This window comes from Bradysia coprophila (genome assembly GCF_014529535.1).
Source record: "Bradysia coprophila strain Holo2 chromosome X unlocalized genomic scaffold, BU_Bcop_v1 contig_12, whole genome shotgun sequence".
Lineage (NCBI taxonomy): Eukaryota > Metazoa > Arthropoda > Insecta > Diptera > Sciaridae > Bradysia > Bradysia coprophila.
Window position 1 is genome coordinate 900396 of NW_023503293.1, and position 22003 is coordinate 922398.

General features: G+C 34.6%; 1 protein-coding gene across 1 annotated transcript in view; it reads right to left on the reverse strand.

Moving 5' to 3' along the window:
- The window catches only part of LOC119067520 (guanylate cyclase soluble subunit beta-1), a 140946-nt gene that overhangs the window by 61161 nt on the left and 57782 nt on the right, over nucleotides 1–22003 (reverse strand). The window contains exons 4-11 of the mRNA XM_037170546.1: nucleotides 12985–13103; nucleotides 12877–12921; nucleotides 12683–12790; nucleotides 12253–12598; nucleotides 6182–6448; nucleotides 5850–5961; nucleotides 5124–5283; nucleotides 1593–1675 (exon numbers count right to left, since the gene is read on the reverse strand). Coding sequence (XP_037026441.1) covers nucleotides 1593–1675; nucleotides 5124–5283; nucleotides 5850–5961; nucleotides 6182–6448; nucleotides 12253–12598; nucleotides 12683–12790; nucleotides 12877–12921; nucleotides 12985–13103 — 1240 coding nt within the window. The remainder of the gene's footprint in view (nucleotides 1–1592; nucleotides 1676–5123; nucleotides 5284–5849; nucleotides 5962–6181; nucleotides 6449–12252; nucleotides 12599–12682; nucleotides 12791–12876; nucleotides 12922–12984; nucleotides 13104–22003) is intronic.

Here is a 22003-nt window from a genome sequence, read left to right on the forward strand (position 1 = left end):
CTGTTTTCGATAAGAAGTCGTTAAATTTGCTGTCGGTGACGTAGCGTAGTGAGTGTACTTCGTCAGTAATAGCGGTGTCAAAAATGAAATAAAAAAAAAGTGTCGAAAAGGTTGGGGAGAAGGCCAGAAAATAGATCCTTATGCACAAAAGTATACGGGACAAGCGACAAGGACATATCTTCTCATTAGCAATAGCTTCGACCAATTTTTGAAAATCTTATATTTCAACGATCTGCCGCAATTTTTGCCCTTACATTTTCTATACTTCAATTTTTCCATACGATTTTGGATACCCCTGCTAAAACGCCAAGTTACTCTCAGTTATAGGAATCGAATTACAGGCGAACAGATTCGAATCGAAATATCGGTAAAATTGGTCCAATAAAAATATGAGGTAAATTGGGGAAAATGACAGGGTCAATTGGTTAATGATTCCCGTCCTGGAAAGAAAATGGAAATATGAGGATGGAATGCGATTTTTGTCAACCTATCGTTAAAATTTCAAGTCAGAGTTAATCAACTTTATTGCATAAAGCTGTAAGCTTGTTGGTAGACAATAGGCAGTACATTGGTCAATTCGAGGTTTTCATTTAATTTTGTTTTTTACCCCAGAGTCGACCTTCTAATGGCTATGTACGAAGGAGTTGTAGTCATCTGAATTGACATTTTTAGAAAATGTCAATTTTTGAACCGGTTTCCGCCAATCCAACGGATTTCATGCAGTGATCGAATCCAGTGCTCATCCACCTATGTACCCTCCAAGTATAGCTATACGTTTACAAAAACCATTTTTTCGCACATTGGTCTCGAAATTCGACGGGATGTGGTTCTTTCGATCAATAAACCATACCAAAACCTAATGGCGCTCTTCAAACGGTATTCAATTATCGTTTGAGCCCACAGTGGGCAATAAAGTTGATACCTTAAAAGATGCTAGAAATTAGGTCTAGACCACCAACAAAACTATCAACTAAAATTTATTAATCTCTTGAATACTTTAAGTAAAGTCACGAAACACTACCGTATGCACTTCATTAGCGATAGCTTAAAATTAAAAGTTTTCTTTAAACTTTATTTGTTTCAGACCAGAAATTTATTATTGTTCTTCAGTCAGATAATGATGATAAAAATTTGAAATGTCAGCACGACTGCATTCAAGTACAACTGTGAATGCTGTTTTATAAAAAATAAAATAAAAACAAAATTCAACTTGTCTCCCTCCTCATCCATAAAAACCCATTTCAATTTTCTTAATACTTTTAGTTTTCATCGCTTTCCAGTCAAACAAACACATTCACACACATTCACCCCGATGTTCTGCGTTAGTATGTGTTTGTGTATGCACGTATTGTATAAACCGAGCCATGTTCCACATATAACATTAAAAAAACGTAAATTGCAAATTCATGACAACGTTTCACATCATCTAATTAAATTTCCTTTCCTTTTGCGCTATACATATATATGTATGATGAGTTCAACGTCAAGTAGAGAAAAGAAAATCTGTTTTTGTTGTAATATAATAATATTTTTCTCTCTCTCTCTCTCTCTCTCTCTCTTTCACTCACTCTTTTCATTCGCACAAAACTTACTTCGTCAGATCATCTAAATTCATAACGCTGGGATAGCATTGAAATAATATTAAATCCGACTCAGCTATATACAGCATTTGACCCTGGAAAGAAAAAGAACAGACAAAAGGTTAAATTTTAATTACTCTCCATACCTGGTTTACTAATATGACTGTTACGAACAATTTATTACAATAGATGAAACATTACAATAACCGAGTTGGGTTTCTTTTCTTTACATCCTGAATCGATTTTGTTTTTATTATTTCGTGTAATAAATCGGTTATGAATCGATTCAATTACTTTTATTACTTTTATCGATTGTCTTCAATAATTTTACATCGCGAAACCTGAACCAAATCGTATTAATGTTTTTTTTTTTCTGCCTGTTATTATACCAGAGAGGCCAATCAAAAAGAACAATTTATTATTTCGGTCGTTTTGGGAATATCCACTAAATAGAGTATTTCTGATAAGGATTTTAAGCAATTAACAGAACGTTGGGCTAAAAATAAATTGTCTCTTTTTTTTGATACACGAAACAAAAATGAGAGCCTACGTTGCGCTCAAGCTTTTCTTATTTTCATTCAGCTCTCCCCCATTGAAAATTTGAATTTCACAGGATTTTCTGAAAGCTACGCTTATGAAAATCTCATGTTGATTGAGTTTGCGTAAATGGAGTGATTTGAACATTTGAGTCATTCTGTATTCCGTGTATACAAGCATAATACGAGTGAATATGACTGACGTTCTCGTATATAATGTAAAACATGAATTCTTATAAAAAACTGGTTCAAGTTCCCGCCATAGAAGCTTAAGTATTTATTTTTAAATCATTGAATTATTGTCCTGAAGAAAATTTTTTTACTGAGTCCAGTGAAACGCTGCACATTTTTGTCGATGTTTAAGATGAAATAAATAGGGAGATTGAGTTTTTGACGTATGAGTTGACTTAAAAATTGAAAATTATAAGTTATTCATCAAGTAATTTTACGTTATAAGTCATCATAAGTCAGCTTAAACAGTCAAAATTATTTTCCGCCATAGCACTCTAGCTTCCAAGCACTAACATAGAAAAAAATACAGTCTACTGCTTTTTATGACAGCTGCAATATAGAGTACTATTTTATATGAAAAATGTTTCCAAATTTTTTTAAAGTGCTAAAATATGTTTGATACACTGACCAGTTTAAGTACTCTATTTACTGGTACAATAATTTTCAGAAATCGTAAACCTTATTAGAATGAAATTAAATTTGAAAAGAAAAATTGCTCTAAAAATGCTCTAAGAGCATTAGCCCGGCAAGTTGACGATTGTGGTTCGGTTCCCACCCGTGAAACAAATTTTTCTTTTCAAATTTAATTTCATTCTAATAAGGTTTACGTACTCTATTCAGAGTATAGTGTAGCACTAGTGCTTGAATACACGTAATTTTGAAAATAGTATTCCAATTTGACTTCTCACATTTGAGTGTTCATGCTTGGAGAGTGCTATGTTTTAGAGAAACGAACAACCACAAAAAAAGAAAAATTTAATTTTGAATTTTTTGAACTGCCGCAAAGTCACTGTGCCACTCTGGTACAGTTACCAACTTCATTAAGGCAGTTTAATTTACAGTTGGAACCTCAGAGCTCTATGATACACGGATATGAGCTGTTTATGTCAGATATCAGTTTTATAAGTGTTATAGAAAAGTATGACTTTTGACCGAATCCGAGCTTTCCATAATCATTTACTGACGTTCATCTCCAAATACGAATTTAGCGAATGTATATTTTGTGTCCATTTACAGTGTGATTCCTTTGAAGTCTTCGCACACATTGGAAATTTTTCGCATACACGAAAAATTGTGAAAAACGTTCCGCTTTTGTGGATTTTACTGCATATTTAATGTACACGAAACTAACATCACATCAAAAAGTGTGATTGTCTTGTCTTAACTGGGCGACTTAAACAAATCACCTAAAAATCCAGCGGAAGCTGTTTTCCAGCTGATCCATAAACAATCAAAACTTTTAATACATCTTGGTATACACAGTTTTGATTGTATGTGTGGATCATCTGTAACAAATTCATGCTGTAATTTCATTGTCTTCGACTGTATTTGGTATTTTTCCGAATTTTCCCGGATTATTCCAAATATTTTTTAGAAAAATTAAGGAAAATGTGGGAAAATTCATGAAAATATGTGATTTTTAGACCCGTACGAAGTACTGGGGTCTTATAGGTTTACGCATACGTTTGTAACACGTCGAATTGGACTCCCTGAGTAAGGGGAAACCTATTGTGGTTGTCCAGAGATGCCAAATCAGCAAGAAAAAAAAATGTCCGTCTGTCCGTCCGTCCGTCCGTCCGTCTGTCTGTCTGTCTGCACGATAACTTGAGTAAAACGCATCCGATTTTGAAAATTCTTTTTTTTCCCCGTTTGGTAATGTCAAAAGACAGGCTAAGTTCGAAGATGAGTGATTTTGGATCGACCCCTCCTGAGCTGGGGCCCAATAAGTGCTTTACGGTTTTTCGAAGATATCTCCGGACATTTAAACGCTATACTCGTAAATGATACATCGAATGAAAGATATTTACAGTACCGATCGACAAAAAAAAGTTTATGGAAATCGGATGGCCGACTTGTGAGTTAGACCCCTTGGTGTGAAACAGGCACAGGGCGGCAAGCAGTTTTTGCTTGTAGGTCGGCCAAATTTGAACTAATTTCGTTCGTTTTAGCTTTATTAGATAGGTATTGACCGTACCAATCAGGGAAAAAAAAGTTTATGAAGTTATGTTCTCCGGAGCGTGAGCTAGGTCTCTTGGAGTGAGCTCTTATCTGGCTACTCGGCCGTACAGTGAACGTGGAGTATTTTGTCAATATCTCGAGTAAATTTTGACCGAATTTCATGATTTTTTTTTGTTTGAAAGGTATTAACGAATGTAAAGCGTCGGTACTATTTTCGGTTTCCTAACAAAATGGCTGCCGGCGGCCATATTGGATTTTATTAAAAGTGATATAAAGTGGGAAAAATGATGCTTAGAGAGTTTCTGTTAACATGGAAATAATGTGTTAAGTGTGAGGGGTTTCAGGGATTCCATATATGGACATCTATATATACCTATATACAGCTATATTGAGCTATATACAGGCATATAGAGCTATATAATAGCATATTCCTCTGTGAAATGTTTATTTACAGTGAAATATAGGTAAATATAGCGGTATATAGCTGTTTAAATAGGAATTTATGAAATTTGACTTCGTACGGGGCTGTCTATATTGCCTCCGGCAATTTAATTGTATATGATAACAAGGCAAAGAGTGGATAATGTAAGTGATTTAAAAGGAAGAATAGTTTTTCAGCAGAGAAGAAAATGAAGTAAGAGAAATGAAGAGTTTCACATTAAAGGCTTTTGATACGAATAGGTGTTTCGTACGGGTCGGCGTTAGCTATGTTTTTTTAAAGCAGTCACTGCAAAAGTGTCTCTAATAGAGATTCTCTATCATCTTGGATTTCAAAATGTAATCAGTATAATACCTTGAATTGCTCTTTTATACGTACCTTTAATCGTAAATACCGTTCATGTAGGCCCATTGCTCCCTGTTTAGTTTTCAGCACATAAATCGTATTAATATGAGCTAAGATATTTTCGAAGTTCAACTGCAAATGTGGTCGAACCGCTTCTAATACTTCTAACAACGGGCAGTTGTTTTCACTGACACTGAAAAGAAAACGACACAAAAATTACTTATCTGTTGAGTGCATGAAAACCAAACTATTGTCAACAAAAGATTCTATTCGAGTTCGTTCAATTAAGGATACCAAGTGATTTCCAATGTAATGAAAAAAATCGACAACAATCACCGCATCCTTTGTGGCGTCCCTATACAAAAAAGTGTAGTCTTACATTCTAAATTTATTTTTGTAACAATTAGTGAACGTATTTTCTACAGATTTTTCCGTCAACTATTTTATTATCTACCTTATTCTCAGAGCCAGAGCTTCTTTTTACAAGAATTTGTAATCGGATACTTCAAAGAATCTCTCTCGAGAAATTGTTATTGGACGAGATTTCATTATACTTTGAAACTTTGAATGGAAACTTGACGGTATTTTTCTGTGCTATTGAAATAGTTAGACGGACTAAGAAAACGTCTGCTGGTTAACAAATAAAAAGTAAAATAAAAAGAGGCCATAAGTGTTGTATTTAAGACTGGTCTGCTGTATCTTGATCAACGTTAGCGACATACAGAGAATAACTTTTGCTACAAACATTATATCACTTACCGAGGTATGACGCGTGAAACGGATTTTCCAACTTGCACAATGTTCATTTGTCTGTTGAACATTATATGAAATGGAAAAATCCTACAAAACGTTGCTGTTGAAATCAATGGCCCTGCAATGGAAAGTGTTGCGAAATGAGCAGATATTGTAAAAATTGGTTAAAATTGAAACAGCTAGCCCAATTATTTCGCGTTCAATTCTTATAAAAGGGGTGACATGCGCCACACCGAATATTAATTACGAAATATTTGGAGCAGCTGGAGTTGAGGGATTACAACGATTAATGGCCACCGAAAAACTTTCAACACAAATGCCAAAACGAAGTATTTTACCTTCAGTAAGTACGTCCACATCATCTGGCGGTTCTTTCTCCTGTATTGATGGAGCTGCTGGTGCTGATACTTCAGTTATTAAAAATTGTATATGATCCGACACTTCAATTTCGACGGGCTTCTCTTGAATCAACTCATAGCATTGGTGTTTATGTTGGCCGTTCGAGCTATCACAGATATGTGGATTTCTACCGAAAAGTTTTGTTTCAACATCGTTCAACGTCGTTTGACTATTACTGCATTGCGGACAATCTGCTAGTGGTTGATCTGGAAATTCATTTTAATATCATTTCTTCCACGAAACTAGCTTAGTACTGTGAACAAGTGTGATCAAAACTAAAAGAATGAAATTAGTTTACTCTCTAAGCTCCGGGAAATGAGTCATTACTTCATCGACATGAGCGTTTAAACTCATTTCTCGGGGCCTAGTGAGTAAAATAACTTACTTAACGAAGTTAATTCCCTATTTTTTGGTTAATAGCATGAACGTAAAAATGTTCACATATTTTATGAAAATAAACGTTTTCTCATTTTTACATAGAAAATTTGTAGAAAATCCTGTGACATTGAAAATTTTGATACTAAACTTGAACAGTAAATAGTTACGCCCGACGCGGTCATTTGCTCCAATAAAATTACGAAGACGAAATTTTTATTATTCCATTTATATCCAGTGTATATTTCCAGTATATCAACATATCAACGCCAATGGATTCAATGACAAAGGAGTCAAAACTGCAGACTTTTTCCAATTAAATTTGACTTCTAAAGTTTATTTTTTATTATTTTCTCAATAAACAAGACGGTTACCCCGCTAAGATAACAAGCAGGATAATTAATGCTTGGATTAACAGAAAACTTTATGATTTAAGTTTTAAACTGATTAGAGTTTGGCAAATCAAATAATGGAGCTAAACGTTTTATACAATAAATAAATTGGCTTCAGTTCACCCCCTTTTTCGTGTGGAAACTACAGAAAAAAAGTAAACGAGAAGCATAATACAATTGTTGTACTATATGTATATGTTCAGTTCAGACTGTATCGTGTATATCCATGTAAATTGTTGCTTAAAATTTTAACCGAATTCCGCACAATACGAACTCTTTCGTATTTTACATATTCATATTGCTGTCTGTTTATTATTAATTGAAAAATATTGGAAACAACAAGCTTTGTTATTAATTGATTGACTATATCTGAAAAAAATATCTGCCCAAAAATTAAATTCGAATTGTTGGCAGTAAATGCATTAGGGCTATTCAAATAGTGCAGTACACGCTATAAATTGGCCATTTTTGAGTCCCCCTCTCCCCACGTATGTAGACTTTTACCTATAGGCTGAAGTAGTCGCCAAAGTAGCCACCCACCTAAACCCGATTTAAAAAAAACTGACGATTACTTCAACCAATACCCTCTCTAGCAACTAACTACATTTGTTAAGGTGGTTAAAATGCAATGTAGCCTTTCCATTTTACGTTTAAACTTAGTCAACAGTGGATGATTCTACAAACAAAGGAATAAGGTGGTATTTTGACAGCGTCAAAACGAAGTTTGTTTGCTATAACATAGCGCAACAATTAACATGATTAATTTCTTATTGACTAATGGCGAAAAATGGCGACATCTTCAACAGGGTGTTCTCAAAAACTAATATAATTCCGAGCGATCATTTTTCGTCTTAACCTGTCACAGAGGGACATATGACAAGTATTATTATTGGGTCTAGTACTTCCATCGATCAATAATATATTACTTCCGAGGTTCCAACTTGGAACCTCGTAAGTACAATGCTTCACGTGATTAGGCAATGTAAATGAAAATGAAACATGCCGTAACACGTAAAGTATTTTTAATTGGTTGATTTCAAATCTTGTACTTCAATTTCTTCAAACATGCATTTTACTATATATAGGCCCATATTACGCAGAGCGTGTCATTATTTTTGTCGTTCATAACAGATGAATAGCCGTATGTGACAGGTTAAGTAGAACAATTTAATATGGTTAACTGTGGACTGTGGACCTGCGAGGGACTGATTCACACGTGGGCTTCGATCTAGCAACTAAGTAAAACCGGAAAGTGCATACATATAGAAAGAAAAAAAAAACGCCGGTTGCCTTTAAACCAACATAAAATTTCGTTTTTTAAACAAAATTCTTCAAAAAGACTACGTTATAAGATTGTAAATCTAAACTACATTGACGAGTGAAGCCACATTTACCATCAGCTCACCGTCTTATTGTTGAAGTGTAAAACTAAGTCTTGTGCAAGCACAGTTCAGCAGATTTATCGTTGCAGCAGATAACCATACCGTGTCATTGTTGCTGGTATTTTACACTATATTTTAACAAGCATAAGAGTTTCGAACACATAAAATTTCTTTAACGCACATTTTCGGAGGGTAAATAAAAAGCTTAAAAAGGCATTTTTGTTTTTAAAATTTTTAGTCAGATGAGTGCCTAGCGTGATCCGAAATAAGAGGGAAAAAACGTAGGAAATTGTAGTTAGTTATTGACAAAGCACTTTTAGCATAGTAGTAAGAATAGGGTTATAAATTCATGGTCACTAACACTAAATATTGTTCTATTTGACATAAGCAACATTCTAAGATTATGCTAGGTGCTTCGTGGTAGGTTAAAGAAAATTATTTGTAAATTAATAGTTTTGCTTAGTAGCTAGATATTCCCTGGTTTATCAAAGAGACACTCTTGTGAATAGAAAAATACGAACTCCCAAATTCAAACATCCGAAAAAAAGGGAATGCCTGGCATACACCACCATACATATTTATGTTGGCTGTATTATTATTGCAAAATGTTCCACAAAATAAATTATTCTCTGAATAAACAATTTATAAACCTTTCAATTCCCATGGATATTTATTCAAATCACGTCGATATCGTTATACATATGGATGGCTGTATAATATATTGTTGTAGCAACGGCTAGTCGATATCCCTTAGGAGTGTATAAATGTAACACAATTTTAAGGACTACTATGCAAATGCAAAATTTTGGTAGCTATTCCCAAATACTATGGCATTGTTTGCGACATTTGTGTGTTGTACTGTTATACGAACATTATATTCAGCGGCTAACCCAAAGAATACTGCTCAGCCAGTCATATATATCTTTAAATTAAATATGCGGTCGTGTATTGCAGAAAGCAGATTCGATTATTCGACAAGCATTGATCGAGTGTTTATTTTGTATTGTTATTGTGAGATTGGTTTATTAGTGCGACACTCTATTTGCACATATACATCCTGTGTACACATGAAAGTATTATGGATAGGGAAAAATAAATTCACGAACAATCATCAGCCGTTACAGATTGAAATGAAATTTCACAATTAAAGTGTTTCTAAAACATTGTTTCAGAATGTCTAATAAATGTACCGTTAGATGGTTACAGTTTTTTTGATATTTTTATTCAAGCAGAACAGACGTTGGTCTCTTAACAAATTTCGATCGCGAAGCATTCTTTCAGATCTGGGAAGGAATAGGTATTAAGGAACTGATTAAAATAGAGGTATGCGGCCTGTCTCTTATTATACAAAAAATTGACCAGAGAACTTCAATCGAAGACAAAAAAAAAACCTCTATTTTGGCTGCGTCCGTGCTAGTGAAATTAAGAGATTTTCCCTTTTGTTCTAAATTCGTCTCAAAAATTTTCATTGGATGAAACATGGAGAAATATTTTCTTCGGAAGAAGTTTGTTGGAAGAAACAAAAGGGAATATGTGGGTTTCTGCCTCATCATCCTGAGGAGCGTGAGCTAAGGGAATAGGTTCAAAAGTAACAGAGTGTAATTTCAGGGTTTTATTTTAAGGAACTTCATTCCTGACATCAAATGATGAAGAATATTCGAAAAAAGAAATCCTTCCTCACCGCTCCCACCTGTAGAATTCTAGGATTTTGGGTTTTATTGAGGTTCTCGGGATTTGGAAGTATTTTCCATGTTTTTGTGTTTGTTCCCTGAGGGAAAAACTTGAGCAGAACGTGATAAAGTTGTTGTAATGAATGTATACGTATTATTACATAGCGGCACACAGTACAATTTATTTCTCTGTTCTCCCGTACCCCGTATAGTACCCGGACTTCATCGACAGTTAAATTTAGATTTAAAAATTATACGAATTTTTTATAGTCACCATTCATTGTTGCAATAATGTTTGGCTAATATTACAAATTCAAATCCAGACAAACAACGAATGGAAATATTACTGATCCTCACTCGTCATCGCGGCCGCCGTTATTTTCATGCATAATTAAAAATGTTTTGTGGCATATTTTTTTGTGGCATAAAACTGGCCCGGATGCTAATGAATTTCTGACTATTTTTTTTTTTTTATATTATTTTCGGTGTAAATCACATCGAACCGAAAGTTGCTAATCCATTTTGGTAACTCTTATCATTGTATGTGACATTAAACAGCCAGATAATCGTTGGAGATGTACAAAGGGAAATCGATGATGTTTGCTCCATGTGTATCCATCCATATATCCGCCCTCTTTGTTTGTGTTAATGTATGAAGAAGATGCCCTTTGGGTGAATTGGCATACATTTGAATAAAATAACATCGAGTTCAGTATTGTAACTGAACACACATTTGCACTGGGAATGCGGAATATATGAATCTTGAACGAAATATTCAAATAACGGATTCACTCAGAAGGAAAAAAAATGGAATTCTAAAAACGACCACGCCTAACTGCTCGTCTCTTCTTCAGTTTAAAGTGTATTTGAGATAATTTTTTTTTTGAACTTGTAGACTATATTCGGGATTAGAAATAAAATGGTTTGGTTTCTTCGGACTGCTATCCAGAGCCGGACTGGCTCAGGAAGCCCCTCGGACGTTGTATGAAAATTTGTGAAAAGTCCTTCAATGTCCTTCATTCATACAAAAATCAAAAGCTCATCGGACATCGGGTAAACAGTCCGGTTCTTCTGTTCTATGTTTTTTAATAGAAAAAACTGTATAACCGATCTTACTCGACATAATCCATAACAAGTCGCAGAACTGACCCACTTTTAACTTGACAGTTTACAGTTCAGTACAGTATCTACTCTGGCGGAAATCAATCGATCAAAGCATAGTGATCACACAAACTAATAAACGGCTCAGCGATTTTTTTTTTGAGGGAAGATTTCGCATATCACCGCAAATTAATTTATTTCATTTACAGACCGTGTGTACCATGATATGATGATATTTCTTCACGCTCATGAAATCAAGGCTCCCTTAATCCAGGCGTTCAAACAGTAGTCGATTAGTTATTTACATTAGAACGGAACCGATTCATTCTATTCATTCCACAACATCACATCATGACATGTATTCGCATGGAAACCGTTGATATCGCATCGTGCGTGGAATGGATGGCACACATTAATTAAAATTTTCCTTAATTAATTAGAAAAATTCGGTGGTGTTTGTGGTTCGTGAGAGGATTAACCGTTAAGGCAATGTTCTGAGATAGGTATTTATCTCTTGGTAAGTATGTCATCGTGTATACACTGAAGTTACATACGCGTTGGGTTTGTTTGCATAATTCGTTAAACATTGCATGTAACGATTTTGTGAACTATCAGAGTCACAAAAAAAAACTTTCATTGTAACGGCCCTCAAGGCTCGCAAATAATAACCGTTTAGCTTTAGAAAGCAACTGACACTGTCATACCACATTGTTCATGAAAATATCGATAATTATTGGGAAGCTCTTCATGTGACTGTAATTGGCCGTATGACAACATAACTTCTAATGTCAACGTAGAAAATCATAATGATGAAAGGTCATTGTTCAAGTAAGTATAACTAGGTCGATAAACATGGAATGTCTTTTTCCCTCGGAAATACAAATAAAGGTAGTGTAGCTATATCGTCGTTGACTCTTTGATGTTTTGTCTTTCATTTGTTTATTGCTATTGCGCGCAAGGGGGTAACGGTAAATGCGGTTGAATTAAAACTGGAAACGACTTTTCATTGTGCATTTCACTCATCATGCTATCAACCATAAATTAAAATAATTCTGATCCAACGAAAATGCAACCGTATCGCACCGCTTACCTTGACATTTACACGTAGTGCTAATTGTAACGGTAGAAATACTTTTCATCAGATTATTCGCATTGGTACTACATGCATTCATACAACATCGGCAATTCGTTTGATATTGCAACACATTTCCATTGCCATTCGGTCTACATTTCTCTACTGCAGCTACCATTATATCAATTGCAGCAGTGTTATGACTATGGTCTATTGTTGGCTTGTACGAATTATCCAATTCGGAGCTACTAGTTAACGAATTTGTAGGCAATAAAATAGCAGTGGGGTCCTCGACCATTGCATCTCCCTTTCGTTTGATTATTTTGATATCTACATCAACTCCATGCAGTTTAAGGGCAACCGCCTTTGAAATTATGTTGCAAGATAATGGAAAACCAAATTTATTATTCCGCTCATCATAACTGCGTTATGCAATCGATTTTCTTACTTTAACTATTCCTATTACAATGTGTTCTAGACCAGGTCGTTCCGAGTAATAATGTAAAATAAGTGAACCATCGATTTCTTCAGTACATCGAAATGATGGAGCTCGCATCTAAAGTGTATCATTAAAATCATCAAACCAACATTTCGTCATAAAAATTCGAACATAAAAGAGAATGTTAATATCTCATCTCTTACCCCGGGGTATAATGTACCCAAGTGATCATGTAAGGCATCCAGGTTCTATGCAAAATATTGATTTTAATTTTGTGTGCAGTTTTACAACGCTAATGCTCGTTAAATTACCTGTAAAAAATCTCTTGGAGTGGCTCCGAGTACTTGTAGTATCTTGTCGTAGCCAGAGTCCTGACAAAATTCGAAGAATGTTTTTCCAAATAATTCAAGAATATCATCTGCAGGTATATCTGAAAATAATTACAGCATTTTGTAATTCAGCTTAACGTTTGTTTGTAACATTTTGTCAATGAGTTTAATTTATTGGGAAGTCATATTACTAAAAATGTTTTCGAGAATTTTCGTAAATTTTCAAGAATTTTCACGAATTTCGTGATTTTTAAGATTGACGAAAATAAAACAGTTATGGCCTATTTGTCTTCACTCACAGCACAGTCTTCCTCCGGGCAATTGTAATCGACTGATAGTTCAAAGGGAATGAAAAAGTAAAATTCGAGCGACAAAAAGATGCTTCATCAACACCCAAAACATACATGAAAAAGTTCAGTTTTCGCAGCGCCGCAGTTATTTGTTTAACGATCGAAGAAAAGTTGGAAATTGCATTTTGAAGGAGTTGTTTGTTTTCACAACAAATTTTCAGCGGAGGAAAAAAACGACTATTTTCTCGCCTGCGTTGTGAAAAATATAAATTGCTTACAAAAATCGAACGAAATTATCTTTATCGCATACGCGGTGTGATTCCCCGAAAAAATTATTCACTTAGGATATATAAACAAACATTATACTTCTGTAAATTGTCAAAGTGTCATTCGCATATCTTGTTGTCTCGTTTTCGCTTATGCGATAAAAAAGAATATGCACGTATGACAAGCCGTCTCGGCAAGCCTCGACCGCTTTGTTATACGTGCATAATATTTATTACATGGTAAATGAGTCGAAAACAGTACTTTTCATGTTTCAAGCACTACTTTCGAAGACCTCAGCATGTAATAGTTATTTGTGTATCTGTTTTGGACGATTATTTTTAGGCAATTTTGCGAGTTGTACATGCGAAAGTGCCTAAAATCAATCGTCCAAAACAGACATTCAAAAAAAATTTCATGTAAGGGGTCGAAAACCAGAGAATAATCTCAAAATAGCTATTTACGTGTCGATTAAGTAGGCCGAAAGAGTTACGTATTAAGTTTTGTATGCTTGCTAAGAGGACTGAAAGTAAAGAAATGTCAATTCAAGGTCCCCGCGAATTGACAGCTTTACTTTCGGTCCTCTTAGCAAGCATACAAAATTCATTTCATAGCTCGGGATAAAAATAAAAAGTCTAATGTATTTATTAACCTCGGCTAAGCCTCGGATCAACAAAATTCACACGAAAACTCTACTTTTCACCTTTTTATCCCTATTCATGTAAAATACTATTTTCATGCGTTTGCGGTCGAAAATGTTTATTTTGGCGAGTTGGTGATTGTGATCCGAAGCCGAAGGCGCGGATCATAATCCAACCTGTCAAAATAAACGTTTGGGCAGAGGTGCATATCATTTTTATGTGTCGTTGAAAAGATAAACCCAAACTCCCTCTCCGAGCTGATGCAGAATGTTAGTCTAACCACACAGAGACATATAATATATATTACACACTTGTCACGAAGAAGTCGAGGCTTGCCAAGACTGATAGTGACAAGTGTGTACTCTATTTTATCACATAAGCGAAAACGAGACAACAACCTGAAGTGTAATTTTTGAATTATTCTTCTAGTTAAGTAATTTTGACATCCGAGCACCGCGCGTATATGATAAAATCCATTACAAAAAGCGGGATAAAAAGTTGAAAAGTCTCGTTTTCGTGTGATTATTGACATCGGCTTCGCCTCGGATCAACAAAATTCACACGAAAACTCTACTTTTCATCTCATGTTAAATATATTACAAAAAAAACTAAACCAGGCGACAAAAAGAAGATTGTTCTACGTTTGCCGCTCGCAATGCAAAGTGGAAATTACGAATTTTAATGATCGTAGTGATTAGTAGGGGTTGAGATTGCATCGTACCGAACTTCATAATCCTTTGTTTTTTACATCATTATTTAAATCCTAATGGGTGGAGTAAACAAACCAGAGATATTACCAACCTCATACATATTATTTCATGATAAGTCGTATGTTATCGAGTATATCAAAACCGTATAAATTTACTGGAAAAGAATCATCAGGCAATTTCAATTTGGCTTTATTGCTTTTGCTTCATTAATTTATGCTTTTGAATAGCTTGGTGAATACCTCGTTGAAAAGTTTCTGATGAAATTTACATGAAAACTTTACAGCAAAACATAAAATTAGACTTTGAAAACAACAATTTTTCGAGTATTTTTACGATTATTTTCTCGTACAGTTTTATTGGGAGGAAAGTAGTTCGCATCGCATTTTTACTGTTTGATGTGTTAGAACAACCCAACCCCAACAACTTGAATGATTATGACATTATTATGATTATGGTATGCCGAAGAGTACTTTTAATATCGACTTATTTAAACATCATATGTGTACGATTTCCTGGCGTTGAGGATGTGTGGCATTGAATGGTCACATTTAGACGGTTCATTAAATAAATACAAAAGAAGTTGTTTTCAATGAGTTTGATAATATGTTAGGACTTATTTAGGAGGAAATTAGCACCCCACAAAATAGGTGACACAGTTGAGATCCGGTTCAATTTTCAAAACATTTGATGCTACTAATTCTTCGCCTGGACATAAGAATTTCACCAAAACAATTGTTTCAGAAAGTGAATATCAGAAAATTAAGAAAGTTAAGAGGAGTTAAGAGGAGTTAGAAAAATCCACTCGAATCTCCAAAAATCAAGGAACCACCAAAGGAAGAAGGTCACTTATGTCGAAAATGACACAAATACATATTTTTCGGATACCCCGAATTGAAACGGTTCTTCCAAACCAGAGTCCAAAAGCTAGTTCTAAAGCTTCGGCCATTAATATGGTCATTTTTACACATCCATCTAAATCTGTATCTGTGCGGCTAACAAATCTTTGGTCTATACATGCCGTAAATGTGCCTTAACACAGAACTGCTAATAGCATGAACACTGAATTCACAAGTGTCAAATTTGGAGGTTTTAGTGATACGAGCTACCGTTTAGGGTTGTTTGTATTGTAAGTTTTAACTCATACAACGAAAACAAGTCATCTATCTGTACAACATAAACGCAGTGCCTACTGTGATTTCATCAGCTTCCGAATATTTTCAATGTTCGTGCTAGAAGCAGTGCTCTGGCCTTAGTTATTTTAAATTTTGAATATAAAACGGAATCAACTTTTATCAAGTGCTTCGATTCAATTAGTTTATTGGTAGCATGAAATTGGAATTTGAACCGTTGCAATGCAGAATTATTTGTCTTCCTCATGTTCATCTATGCTCTCCTGGTCTCAGCGAAATTCTGAATTATTTTTAGAGAATCATCTTACAGTAAGAGGAAGTGAAAAATCAGCATAAATTTGTATTGGGTCACATTTGAGTAACGACGAATTTTGTATCGCGAAATCTCTTCGACTTGATGCAGCAATCGTTCAACCTTACAAGTGTGTATGTGGCTCAAAAGTGGACGAATTCAGTCGACATGGTCTGTCATGTGCAAAAGCTGCAGGAACAGGACCAAAGTACGAATCCGTTAATGACATAATCCAGCGAGCGCTGAAATCGGCAGAAGTTCACTGCGTTCGTGAACCATCAGGTTGTTCACGCCCTGATGGAAAGAAACCAGATTGTTTTACATTGGTTCCTTGAGTCAAAGGAAATCCTCACTTTGGAATCACACAAAATCCTATGTCGATAGAACGTCACGTGATTGTGGTTATGCAGCCAAACACGCAGAAGACAAGAAACATCCGAAACATCTGGCGTCTTAGGTAAGGTGGGTTTACAATTACTGAAACAAATCGGAAGCAAACAGGTCACTTACAAGCGTCGAGCAACAAGCTGTCTGATTCGACGAATTGCGATTGCCATTCAACGAGGAAACGTTGCCTCTATTCTAGGAACGCTTCCTCCATCAAAGAATCTTGGTGAAATTTTTTATTTACAATTTTGTCTTAAATTATTGAATTGAATTTTGTTTATTGATTTTTGAGTATTGTAGTTCCTCTGTTGTTTTTCAGCTGATCCACACATATACAATCAAAACTGTTTATACTTAATTGTGTCGATCAGCTGAAAAACAGCTGAAGCAAATTAATGCTGAAATTTCACTGCCTCTAACTATATTTTACGATGACCATAACTCTATAATGTACAACCTGTTGGTGTTGGGTTTCTTAATCTTCTTTCCTTGTGCATCAATCTAGTTTTTATAATTTATTGATACAATTTATCAGCAATAATTTCTGTTTTTAAAAGATCGTTGCTTTTACATTTGATTGTGCGCTGTAATTTTTATTAAATGAGACCATTCACCTGTAGCATAAAGTGAGTGTTAATCATATTTATTACGAGGGGGAAACCACTCTTTTGTGATTAACATGGTTAATCAGTTAATCTGTTAATCAGCAACATGATTTTTGTGAATACGCACGGTTAATCAGTGATTTACCATTATTAACCACGATATTTCACCATTATTTGTAGTTTTGCGACGATTCCTCCGGTTAAATACTGGTTAATCACTGATTCGTCATCATGTTAATCATGTAAATCACGTCAATAAAAAAGAGTGGTTTCCCCCTCGATTTATTATGACACAAGAAATTGAAACGGAAAATGAATTTCAAAACATGTATTTCAGATCGAAATGGTAGATGAAGGTGTATGCTGCGTTATAAACCATTCTAATTATAAACCATCGTTCACTACAGTGAGTTACGATTTGTCTTGGCGAAATGAGGAAAAATCTCTGTAAGTCATTTACAAGTAACGGCACTTTGAAACGTAACCCTAAATTAGATTAAGTTGTTGGGATTACAAAATCCTTGCACTTTTGCAACTAATGAGTCTGTCGTGCTTGCACACAGTAAAATTAAGATCTCGACCTGTTTATGATTAACATGGTTCAGAACCCACTTGGCAGAGAAATTTCTGTAATTAAGAATGACATCGCCTAGATATCTTGCACTGGCTTTAATGTAAGCCGTTTCAATTTCACAGCTGCGCGGATGAATTGGCTAGAAAAGATTTGTGGAACGTTGAAAGATTCACGAATTTTTGAAACAAGGTCAATTACGCTAGCCAAGCAAAATCATGCATTTTGTTTATAAACCAAGATTTTAGAGCCAAGACTTTGTCACTCTATGCAGAAAGAACCCTCAGCGTATGACAAACATCGTTACCAGTCACGGATGTCTAAATAGCTGTGTACCATTCCATTGGAATCAAAGACGATCCGCATTGTGACCGAGGAAAGAATAGCCTGACAACACGAACTATCGGCACGGGTACAGAACCTCGTTACAGCAACTCAAAGTACCTGCGACGTCAGTATGAAATTCTTATCCATGTGAATGCTGGTCAGAAAAACTTAAAGAAAATTCTTAAAGATTCAATTTACGTAATATTGACGAAAAAATTAATATTTGCTCTAATTAATTCAGTTAGCGCACGATGCGATGTATATAAAAGTAAAATTAATTCAAACTTCAGTAATTTCATGTTTCTAAGAAAATTTCGCAGAATTTCTCGGTAATTTAGTTAAATTATATTCTAAGTCAACGAGCATTCGCTGATTAAATTGAAACACCGGAATTCCAATGTCTTCATGTAAGCACTGCAACCATAATTTTCCCATTATAAATGCATGTATCGCAACCACATGAAGCGGTTAAGTATCACTTCATTGCTATTAATTTCATGAACAACTGAATGGATGCAAAACAGAATTTAATATTTCTGAACGTAAGCGTGAAGTTGAAACTTGGTATATTGTGTGCGTTAAGATGAAAGCTTTACACGGAAAATAATTAAGTTTTGCTAGTCGTTACACTTTATGAAACTAATACTTTGGCTTGGATTTTGTATCTCAATTAGAGAAATTGAACGGTTCAATAACATCATGATGAGTAATAGTATATTATGTCGTTAGGACCAAAAAGGTGTATTTTTGACTCCGCTGCATTCATCTTCATCCTCGGAACGTCTTTACCAGCGTGGTCAAAAATTATACCTTTTTGACCCGAGTAACATCACTATTTGGCTCACCAAAAAAACTCAGATTCCACACAATAAATAAGATAATTGGGACGAAAAAATGGGAAAGAAAAGGGTAAAAAAATGGGAAAAACTGTTTGCGTTTTCGCTTTCTACTTTTACCTGGTGAAAGAATGTGACGATAGTTTTTTACGAAAAAAGTACTCCGTGTGAGAGACAAAATTGAATTTTTTCAATTTTTTCTTTCTTTATTTGACAGCTTGCTCTCTCACGGAGTACTTTTTGTTGAGTGGAGTGGACACTAAAGTGTGGTCGCATGCACTCCGTTAAGGTCTGCGTTTTCATAATGTGCATGCGCAAAGAGAATATTCTCTCTCTGCGCATGCGCATTTTCTAAATGGCGACGAAAACGGACTAATCGGACTTTATCTTAACAGAATTTGCTTTGTTTCGGATTTAAATACATCCATCGAGAACTTCTAACCAATTTGAGCGCTAGATTTGGAATAACTCAAGTGTCCATTTTGGACTTTTGATTTTAGGTGTAACAGACTTTTCTGTATACGTGAGAGTGTATTGGTGAGCTATGATATGAATCGGTCGGTAGGGAAAGTAAACGGTCGAGAAGGAAAGTAACGGTTGGGAAGGAATGCACCAACACACTCTCACTATTACAGAAAAATATCTTTCAAAATACCCCAATACACACTCGATGTGTGTTTTCGCTTGGGCTTCGCCCGCGCGTGCACACACATCTTGTGTGTATTGGGGTATGTTGAAATATACTATTTGTATAGTAGTCGGATTTGGCAAAGAGAGAAAGAGATAGAGAGAAATGTTTAGTTTAACCATCGATATAATATAGGGTAGATAAGTAATGTCAAAACAACTTTATGCGGATAGATCACATGCATGTGTGTGTAACGTAACTTACGTTTTGAGAAAGCGCGAGAAATAATGTCATACAAATATTTGAAAATAATTGAAACTCTGCATTTCTCAATTTCCTTTTTTTCTTCGTTTTGTGTTGTGATTCTTAATTTTTGCACTTGTATGTGTTAAATTTCGAAATTTCGTTCTTCGTGTCACAGTATCTACAGTATATTATATCGATGAGTTTAACTTACTGTAGATGAAAGCTTGAAAGCTGCTGTGAACGCCTACGTTATTAGGGAACTAGTATAATACCCATACATTACATGTTCGATCCATGAATTTTGTGAATATGTGAAATGCTGGATGTTAATTGATCCCGAATAACATTCTGAGTACACAAAATAACGACAAAGATGCAAGCAAATACATAAATCTCTATAAATACGATATTCACTGTGACATAAAAATATTTTTCTTTTCTTTCAAATTGAATAAAAAGTGTCCTACCATTTCTCTCGGCTGTGACTATGACAGTCAGTACATTTTTCCGTCAATTTTATTTTCATAATATAAAAAATACACATTTCGTAATAACATTCCAGCTATGGAATCATTTTATGGTTACGAAAAAAAAAAATTGAAATTTTATTACGCAATTCTGGATAATATCACAGCCAGAGTGCTTAAGTATTTATATACACTTTTTTATAGATACTTGGGTCCTCGCTTTTAGCCCAACCCTGACGCACAAAATACGCATTCTGATATAGGTAGAGTATGTCCCACTTTTTGAAAAAGTGTACACTTTTTCGTGTTGAAATTGATTCGATACAATCAAAATAAAACAAAACAAAAAAGCTTCGCTTATATGACCTTTATTTAATGTTCGAACAGAATCTCCAGGTCTTTAAATTGCAATAAAAACAGTAAATTTGTGTAAATAAAAAGTGAGTCAAAGCAATGAATACAATTTTTTTATATTTACCCTACTATGCGCTGTTGGGTGGTTTAATATATCTACATAAAGTTACATATTCATTTATGTAGATACACTCTAAAATTGGAATGCGCTAGAATTGTGAAACATTGCGTCAGACTTTCATTTCTTTCCGTATCTTAAATTTTTGTAATCCAATCGATAAAAAACGTTTAAGCTATTCAGCACAGGTAATAACAAAAAATTATAAAAACTGCAACTGTAGTCCAATTTTTCAATGAATATAAACTACCAGGTATGGTAGGTATGGTCCTTATATCACCGCGCAGGACATAACAATTTTAAAAACGGATTGAAACGCTCTCATTTTCATAATATTTTGACATGAATAAATGCGTTCAAGATAAATTGACCGATTTTGAATAGATACCTGGTTTGTGCATTCATTGCAATTTTTCTCACTTTTTTGCGGGTCGAAATTTAGAGTGTAACGTTGTCAAAGTAATATTGTACGCAACATGATAGACGTAGATAGGAAAATTGTGTTTCATATCGGATCCCGTTTGAATGAAATTGTTTTTTATTGACAAGTCACTGGAAATCAGTGTAGTAAAAATGGGAGTCGCTTGCCAGGTTATACTGTTTGTATTTAACAGTTTAGGCATGTTAAATTAAAATTAAAAAAAAAATCTCATCTCGTTTATACGTTTGCATTCTATTTTTTTTTGTGGTGTGGCGACTGAAGTTAATGAACGTTAGAACGTTTATTGGAACGTTTTGTAAATAAAAATCATGCGAAATAAAATTTTATTGAACATTGAACCGAAAAGAAATTTACTGATCATTTTGTTCGAGGATACTTTGAAAATGACACCTTCGTATAAACATTCATTTTTTAAAATATTATTTACATACAATGATATTGCTTTTCGTCTATATTGGAACCGATTCAGAGATGTTTGTAATTAATTTCAGCGAAAACCTCGACCTGTTTATAGGAAGATCTCCAATTTCTAATTGTGCTGAGAAAAACGTAGTACTAGTCCATTTTCAAAATATTCCAGATTTTCTCAAATTTTCCTAATTTCCCGAAAACTTCTAGAAAAATCGACTCAGACGCTAAAATCAGTTGTCTTTCATTAAAGGGGTCGACAAACCGAGAAGACATTTGTGAAAC